The sequence below is a fragment of the Leptodactylus fuscus genome, chromosome 4 (genome assembly GCF_031893055.1).
Source record: "Leptodactylus fuscus isolate aLepFus1 chromosome 4, aLepFus1.hap2, whole genome shotgun sequence".
Classification (NCBI taxonomy): domain Eukaryota; kingdom Metazoa; phylum Chordata; class Amphibia; order Anura; family Leptodactylidae; genus Leptodactylus; species Leptodactylus fuscus.
This window is the reverse complement of record NC_134268.1, coordinates 51,314,751-51,324,420: the sequence shown is the minus strand read 5'-3', so window position 1 is coordinate 51,324,420 and position 9,670 is coordinate 51,314,751. Positions and strand designations below refer to the sequence as shown.

General features: G+C 38.0%; 1 protein-coding gene across 1 annotated transcript; it reads left to right on the top strand.

The window, feature by feature from the left end:
• Window positions 1–1,975: 1,975 nt before the first annotated feature.
• Window positions 1,976–8,958, top strand: PRDM14 (PR/SET domain 14). The gene is made up of 7 exons (XM_075272131.1): window positions 1,976–2,549; window positions 2,914–2,961; window positions 3,079–3,236; window positions 3,887–4,157; window positions 5,491–5,693; window positions 7,656–7,757; window positions 8,731–8,958. The coding sequence occupies exons 1-7, from the start codon at window positions 1,976–1,978 to the stop codon at window positions 8,956–8,958; spliced, it is 1,584 nt and encodes a 527-aa protein (XP_075128232.1).
• The last annotated feature ends 712 nt before the right edge of the window (window positions 8,959–9,670 follow it).

The following is a 9,670-nucleotide window of genomic DNA, read 5'->3' as shown; positions in this document are numbered from 1 at the left end:
CAGCCAGTGGTCAAGGCTTCCTCCTTAATGTGGAGAGATTTGTTCATTATTGTGACCTTTCCCCTGACCCCATGTTCTTCTGTGTGAGTGTCACGACCCTGTTTTGTCTGAGCCATCGGCTGCCATTGATCTGGCCATTCTCTCAGGTTCAGGAAGATGTTAGCTCCTGTGCTCAGCATTGTCCGGCCACCATTACCGGGAGGTGTAGTAATAGATATTAATAGACTGCTTAACCCTGAGCTCAGAAGCTTCTAAGTATCAGGAGCTGAACAGGACAGTGCTGAGGAGCAACAGCTGGGGAAGAAGTGCTGAGGAGCAACAGCTTGTGTCTGAGGATGGAGAGGGCATCATGTCAGGGGAGGATGAGGATGGTAATGCTTGTTCTTGTATTTACCAGGTGGATTGTTACATAGATGAATATTATCCGGGCACAGGTATCATAGAGATAGAAACTTTGTTATGTAGATTCTCGAAATTCAACCTGCTGTTATCTTATCTCAACCAATCCTTCAGAATACTTAGCTAAATATCTATCTATCTATCTATCTATCTATCTATCTATCTATCTATCTATCTATCTATCTAGCTATCTACCTAGCTATCTATCTATCTACCTAGCTATCTATCTATCTATCTCCTATCTATCTCTCTATTATCTATCTATCTATCTATCTATCTATCTATCTATCTATCTATCTATCTATCTATCCATTCATCCATCTCCTTCTTATTTCCATATCTCTGTTTTATAATCTGTTGTTTTTCCTTTTCTTTCCTGTCTTTTGCATATAATTCTCCTCACATGTTGTCTTTGCTGGATGTGATCACTGTGTGGGATTGTACTTGGTCTCTCTGGATTTTTGGCAAATGTTGGTATTTTAGATAAATACTGATTTCAAGTAATATTAATAATACCCCATAGATAGCAGAACCTCTCAGGACCAGAACCAGGCACTTGTCGATTCTTATAGACCTTCCTATACACTGGAGATGAAGCTTACATTCTATTATATCAGGACCCGACAGTCGTTTTTATCTCGGTTATTCTCTTGTTTAATTGCAGGGAAAAATCACCCATATTTATTCTCATGTAAGAAAAGATAAAATATATACTGTACGCAATGTTATAGTTTTAAGTTTGAATTGAATGATTTAAACATAATATATATATATGTGTGTGTGTGTGTGTGTGTGTGTGTGTATGTATGTATGTGCGTGTGTATACACACTTGTGTGTATTATATGTGTATATATTATTATACCAAATATCTCCCCTACATGTAATACAGTTAAAGGAATCATAAGACTGATAATCGGATATACCTTTTTATTATCCGTTCAGTTTATATAATTTGCAGAAAACACTCCAGTAAAACAAAAAGAAATACAGACATTAATCCCGACATTAAGAGGAAAACTGCTATACAATCCCCTTCCGTGTTGTTGTTTTTGTGATATATTTTTAGGTTTGCTGCTATACTTTTATATAGATTGTTTGTTACACGTTTAGATGTTTTATTAAAGGTTTATTATATGTTTGTGTTTCTCATAATTTGTATAAGTTTATTTTTTTATTACTCCTTGTATGTGTTATCAGATGATTATACATTTTTATGTCATTAGATGTTACTATATGTTTGTGTTATTATATGTTATTTTAGATTTGCCATCATACTTGTTACTTTACATTTTCTGTCTGTTTCTGATGACCCGACAATATCGTTTCGTTCCATTTCCTTTTTCTAGTGATCACAATATAACGAATATAAACGAATCCGATGACTTTTCGTTAGTAACAATATGTCTGACTTTGCTTCTATGCTTGGTTCTGTTTTTTTTTGTATCTTGGTTTGCCGCACATGACTCCATGCAGTAGATATAACGATGCTGATAGTGGTGCTTATTATTATTATTATTATTATTATTATTATTACTACATTTTCGGACAGGAATTACCCTGGAGATCCAGCAGAAGATGGCGATGTCTCTGCCCACCAGCGCTCTCCTCACCTCGGGCATTGACCGGCTTCCCCCAAACATGGCACCCTTTTTGCCAACCTTCATGCCCCCGGGTAACCCCTATGTAGGCATCCTGGCCAATACACCCCATGACCTGTTCCATCCACTGAAATCTCTGGGGAGGCTAGTCACCAGATCTTCACCCCTAAAACCCATTAATTTTAGGGATATATCGTCCATCCTTGCTCACCATCCTCCTCCTGGTGTGCCCCTCTTCCCTCACCCCCCACCTACATACCCCATCTATGGAAAGGTCCAGAATGCAGTGAGCAATAAGGAGGTGCCCTGTAGTAGTAATAATCACTGCCAATCACTGGGAGCAGGGGTCTCCCAGAACCCCAAACCAAAGAAGGGCAGGGGGCAACCTATAGTGAGTACCCCCGGCACTGACAGGATGAGCCCGAGGACCCCCTACCAATTCACAAAAGAGCAGCTGCAAACTGTCCTGTATGGCTACACCAGTGAGGAACAGCGCCCCCTGCGGCCGGCACATGCAATCTCTGGACTCCGCATCCCTGAAAACTCCCCAGGTATCTATCTATCTATCTATCTATCTATCTATCTATCTATCTATCTATCTATCTATCTATCTATCTCATATCATATATATCTATTTATCTTGTATCTATCAATCCTAGCTATCCAATATCAATCATCTATCTATCTATCTATCTATCTATCTATCTATCTATCTATCATCTATTTGTCTGTCTGTCTGTCTAACTATCTATCTAAAAGAGAGAAATAATTCATCTAAAATCTATTGTTCTTTTTTTTCTATTTGTAAAATGCCTAATATGTGTCTGTCTGTCTGTCTGTCTGTCTATCTATCTATCTATCTATTATATAGTTATCTATCTATGTCCATATAATAACAGTATATATTTATAACAGGAGTGGAGTCCCACACTCTGGACAGAGAATCTCTGCAGTTACCTGAAGGTACATTATTATTATTATTATTATTATTATTATTACTATTATTATTTATGTGTTTTCAATAATTTATCTATATAATAGCCCTGTACAGTGATACTAACCAGACTCTGTATATTGTAGGACTGACAATACTAAAAACGAAATATGGAGATTTACCCAAGTCCGGGGTGTTCAGTACAAATGTCATCCCCAAAGGGGTCAAATTCGGCCCATTCCAGGGTAAAGTTGTGAACACCAGTGAGATCAAGATCTATGATGACAATTCTGTAATGTGGGAGGTAAAAAGCTGCAGCAGCACTACTACTACTACTACTACTACTACTACTACTACTACTACTCCTCTCATCATCTCACCCCTAGATCTACCAGATATCACTGAGGTCCCTGTACCGCACAGATGAGGATATGTATCATAGAAATGTTCTTATATTTAGTTTTAGTACAATACTTATAGTTTTTCTCGTTTTAAGATATTTCTATAATTCTTGAGGTTGAGTATTATTATTATTATTATTATTGTTAATAATAATAATAATAATAATAATTTTGATGACACAAAACTCCTAAACAAAATACAAACCTAATATTTTCTTATTACAATGTTGGTTATTTATTGCTAGTATTTATCACATCTCTAATACTAAATCATTATATTACTTCTACTATCTTTGTATATTCATTATTATATCATTGCTAATATATATATATTATGTTTGTATCTGTATATTTTTATGCATTTTGTTCATAGGTAAATCTATAATATAATCTTTTCTTGCTAATATATGTTATGTTGTTATTACAAATATTTATTACATTGATATGTTGATCACTATACCAGTCTATTGTAATCTCTATCTCATCACTGTAACATACTCATTATCATAGGATTGATAAGGTGACTCTGACTTCTTGTACTTGTCTCGGGCAGATCTTTGAGGATGGCAGGCTCAGTCACTTCATAGACGGGAAGGGGGCATGCGGTAACTGGATGGCGCTTGTGAATTGTGCTCGATTCCCAGAGGAACAAAATCTGATCGCAGTTCAGTGTGAGGGAGACATTTACTATGAGACCTGCAAAGAGATCAACCCCAGACAGGAGCTGCTGGTCTGGTATGGAGACTGCTACCAAGAATACCTGGGCATCCCGCTCAGTCTTAATGGCATGGATGAGGGCAAAGCTCCATACCAGCAGACTGAAGGTATATATACCACCTACCGGTATGTTCTGTACTGTATGAGATCTTAGTATAGCTCAGTATTGTATAGTATGATATGATGATAGGATATATTCTGTAATAAGAGCCCATCAGAGCAGTTCTATAGTTACAAACTATATATATATATATATATATATATATATATATATATATATATATTATATATATATAATATATATATATTTATTTATATTTATTCATAGTATTATGTTATTTAGCATAATTCCATAATATATATATATATATATATATATATATATATATATATTATATATATATATATATATATATATATATATATATATATATATATATATATTGTATATCTCATAATGGAATATAGACAATTCTAATTCCTTACATGTATATCACTTTAGAGATCATAGTATGTTGTCATACAGGGTCATAACATGGATACATGGAGATGTTTAATATGATACAATAACAGCAAAATTTAATACACCATATAGCAAATTCACACATCATAGAATATTTTGCACACCATATAAGTGCTCTTTATAATACAGTGCAAAATACAAGCATAATATTTACAGTGCCTTGCTCTAAAAATAATGTAATGGTACTTTATAGTCTCATACATGTGTGTGTGTATATATATATATATATATATATATATATATATATATATATATCTTAGTGTGTGTATATGTAATATGATATTATTAAAGTACCATATGTTATTGAATTATAGCCATTTCTATTAGTCCGTATAACAGGTAGCCACTCCATTTATTGCTCAATTACTATGTAATAACATATTAAAATATAATGCTATAATACGCTATAGTATTGTAACATATAACCCCTCATGATGTCAAAGAACACTACCACACAGCTAATAACCTATAATATCCCCATTAAAGGTAGAATAATACAGTGATCTATCACTAGCCTATAGATACAAGACCCCTCTATGCCTAGGCCATGGCTGTGATCTATTGACAGGTATATAAGTGCTTATGTAACATATGCGGTAGTCCTTACTAGCAGAATACAGATGTCAGCGGAGGGGCGGCAGATACAGCAGGCTCAGTAATTGTTATTGACATTGGCATATTGTGATGGGCAGGATTATCCGCTTAGTCATTAGCTGCTAATGATTAAACTATTGGAAACTACAACTCCCATTATCCTTCCATTTTATACATCTACTAGTGCCTGTGCCCTGAATGGTGTTGCCCTGGTGGGAGTTCTTTGATAATATAACCCATAAGGGTATGATGTGAGGGTAGCATGGAGCTGGTGTGTAGAGTTTTTGTGGATGTCTTCCTATAGTTGTCTCTTCCCCCTGCAGAGTCTGGAGAAGGATACAAGTGTGATAGATGTGGTAAGGTGTTCGCCTATAAATATTACCGGGACAAGCACCTGAAGTATACCCGCTGTGTGGACCAGGGGGACAGGAAGTTTCCCTGCCATCTGTGTAAGAGGTCCTTTGAGAAGAGGGACAGGCTGAGGATCCACATCCTACATGTTCATGAGAAGCATCGACCCCATAAGGTGAATGTAGCCTAAAACTAGTCCTCTCATAGATCAGTGTTACCCAATCAGTGATTCAGGAGCCACTTGAGGGTCTTGGGCCCCTACATGTGGTTTTCTAACTAATGAATAGAGAGTTGGCACTAGTAGCTGAATGACTGTCATTTATCCATTTATTTCTTTGCTCTTTCTATGCTTAGAACTGTTAGAGCCGCCCACTTGACTCAATAACTTCTTCTAAGCATAAAAAGAAGTAAAAGGATAAATGACACATTATCTTTTCCCATAAAACTATTTACCATCTGCTTAGCTCCTCATATCCTATAACATGCTGCCTGCAGACTGCACTGCATTTTCATGGGGACACTACTTATATATGTCTGCCAGTTTGGCATAGATTCCATCCAGCATGGCTACATCAAATAAAAAAAGTGTCCTGTAGTATTTTTGTGACCTGACCAGTTGTCAGGTTTGGTGCTGTTCTCATAGGTTTGGCATTGTGCTCCATTTGAGCCTATGGATCACTGGAGGGGACGCCAGGCACAACACAACCATGTTCTTCCATCCCGCCTTACCATCTGGATTGGCTGCAGATTGCTGGCCATATGTGAACACTCCATTACATGACAATGCAGGGCATTTGATTTCCTCGCAGGTGACTTGCTGGTAGACAGCTCCGCTCATTGTATACACCTATAGCAGCGACTCCCAACAGGATACCTACCAAGGAAACTAGCATTTTGGTTTGGAAGATGGCTGCGTGCCTTCAAGAACTGCGTCATTAGGACGTTTTTGGTCATTTGGTAAAAATTATCTGGCGGGGTGCCCCAAGAAATATTTTTTTCTTCCTTTGGTGCCCTGAGTCTGAAAAGGTTGAGAAACACTGGCCTATAGCTGCATGCTGTTTTTGGGCAATACATTGTTTGAGTGTTTGCTATTCTCTTATGTCGATGTTACACAAAAAGCGACTCCTACTATGTAAGCTCATGTATGTAACACTGGGCCAAGTTTATAAGAAACTGCTTTTGCTAGTTATTGTGGAACTACAAGCCCCAGCTTGACACCTCTCCAGCAGTGTCTTACACACCGTGCAGGATCCAGGGATTAATGGTCTTTGCTCTCCAGGAGAGGAAGGGTTAAGCGCGGTCACGGGTGGCTGCCATTATCTCAGTAGGGTTTGGCTGGAGGCCCCTTATTTAGATCTGAAAGGCTTGTAAACTGAAATAGATCCAGGTCTGGCTCAATGAGACACACTTCCATTTCACGGACCAGCTTACATTATTTAACAGTTCAGTTGGCTGAGATGATTTTCTTGAGTGTTTTACACATATTTGGAACTAATGCATTGTGCGTAATATTAGAGATGTGTCTAGGATCAATACCTGGTTCTTCTTCTCTGCCATAGACTTTGGGTGCACTCCATAAGCAGGCCCTAAATACTGTACCTGGTGCTTTCTGCCTAGCTATGCGTTAGTCAGTATAACATAAGGCAAAGATCCAGACAAGAGGCTGCCTTCTATTACACAGCAAACCGGGTTACTTTAGGGTTAGTGTTCCTTTAAAAACCTCTGCAATATGTCAGCTATGGTAGAGATGAATACGTAATCGACCTCTTTAGGACTCTGCATTACTTCTGTATTAGGCCAGCTCATCACTTTACCTGCAGTCCTATGTAACGCCATAAATAACACATTATGATATCTGGATGGGATGTCCTAGATGACAAATTCTCACATCTGCATCAACAAAGCCAGACAAAATACTGCGGCATTTTGCACTATTAGGTCCATGACAAAAACCAAAGAGACATTGTCATTTGTCACATCTGGTACCGCAGTTGTTTCCGTTGTTCTCAAGCAAGACAGGTGTGAATGAAGCCTAAGCCACCCTTCATCTCAGTTCTGCTAAATATTCATTCTAATAGACTGCCACTTTACTGATGCTGTCCCTTGGTCATCTGATTGTCACCTATGCTTATTCCAGTGCACGGTGTGTGGGAAAAGCTTCTCTCAGTCATCCAGTCTGAACAAGCATATGAGAGTTCATTCTGGTGAAAGACCGTACAAGTGCGTCTACTGCAACAAGGTAAGTACATTCGTACCGAGCACAGCAGTGATGAGATGAATCCAAAATACACATGGGGGATATAACCGCATACAGGTCCATTATTCACTGTGTACATTTAATGTATATGTCAAGTTGTAACTGTTGCTGCAGAAACTCTGAATTAGTGTATTACGAGTCTCATGTAACAACCTTCCCCATCCTTGTTGTTGTAATATAATGTACATTGAGAGACCAAGATCTGATGTGGCCTCTGATTCAGGCTGGGGCCACACATTATGCATTTTGTTGCAGATTCTGCTGCCTATTGCGCCAAAGTTAGGAGTGGATGGAAAAAGAGTGAAAAATACAAAAGGAAGCTCCAAGTCCTTCTGCTAAATCCAAACTTTGGCTTGCAGAACCGCAGCAAAATCTTGAACAAAAAATGCAATAATGTGGGGCCTTAGATTATTTGTATGAGTAGAAAAGGCAACCATATATATTATATAACTGGCAGATGACGACTATTCCCACCAACCCCTATACCAACCATACTGTTCAGCTCTATTGAACATGCGTGTGTTCTACAATACCCTTACATTAGATCCAAAGAACCAGGCATGTTGTAATCCTACTGCCTGATCTGTCTTTCCTCTTATATATGCAGCAGCGGGAGAGGCAGAAGACCGCCATATATATATGGTATATAACATATTTGTTTCGTTCTACCAAAATCAATGGGATTGGCCCACCAGAAACTCTCTCTTCAACCATCGTACATTGTCAGATTTATACCCTTTGCTGCCATGTTCACTTTTCTGCATATAAGTATCTGAATACTTAATACTTACCAACCGGTAATACAGTAATAAGTTGGTCACTTAGTATAAGTATAGAAGCTATAGCCACCATGAGCGCAGTCTCTAGCAGCTGTGAATGACCCCCACTGTCTGTACATTAATGCTTGATCCTGTTTGGCTCAACATTATATCTTTTTTATTTTTCTTTCCATTAGGCCTTCACAGCTTCCAGTATCCTCCGCACCCACATACGGCAACACTCTGGAGAGAAGCCCTTTAAGTGCAAACATTGCGGCAAGGCCTTTGCGTCACATGCGGCTCATGACAGCCACGTGCGCCGCACACACGCGAAGGAGAAAAACTACAGCTGTACGATATGTGGACAGACCTTCCTGGAGCTGGAGGAACTGCAATATCACATGCAGATCCACTCTGCTCTCTAGGCCTCGGCCCTCACCCCCATCTGCCGCATATAGACTGTGCCAATACAATTCCCTTTCCTTATCATATGTTATTTATTTTTTTTTTTTAATTATTATTATTTCTATGCTTGTCATTTAAATGACCTTATATATGTAACTTAAAGCCTTGGATACAGAACACTTTACATTGACCTGTCTGGTTTTCACACTAGACACTTTTATTCAAATTTTTTTTTTTTTATTATGATTTTTAATGAGGACGATATCTCGTATATATTGATGTTAAGTATATACAGATTAAATTGAGTTTACTATGGCATGATGTGTTTAATTCACTAGGTAAACCATTTCCCAGTAAAATGTGCAATGTGCTGATATTCCCGATGCTTGTACCTGCTGCAATGTTAAAACTTCTACTAGGCAACCGGGCAGATATCAGTTCATGTAGGGGCATAATGAAGATTCCCTTAGTAGCGAGATCAATGGTGGATCTGATGCCAAATTGGGTTGTAAGATGGCTCGTGGCATCACCGATTAGTCTGAAATGGTGTCTACTACATGTTCTGTATAGGGCTGGTTTCAGATTGTGGCTACTTTTCATTGTCTAATTCACATAAATACCAAAGAACATAGAAAATAATTCCAAACATCTTTACTTATAAAGGCATAGAGATATATAAAAATATGGAGGGCAAGGGTACCCACAAAGACTATTTCCCTAATGGTAAAGTAG

Excerpts from the sequence above, each read along its gene's own strand:
- PRDM14 (XM_075272131.1), top strand. The coding sequence starts at position 1,976 with ATGGCGATGTCTCTGCCCACCAGCGCTCTCCTCACCTCGGGCATTGAC. Across the intron at positions 2,550-2,913 it reads CATCCCTGAAAACTCCCCAG|GAGTGGAGTCCCACACTCTG; the intron begins GTATCTATCTAT and ends TATTTATAACAG. Across the intron at positions 4,158-5,490 it reads TCCATACCAGCAGACTGAAG|AGTCTGGAGAAGGATACAAG; the intron begins GTATATATACCA and ends TTCCCCCTGCAG.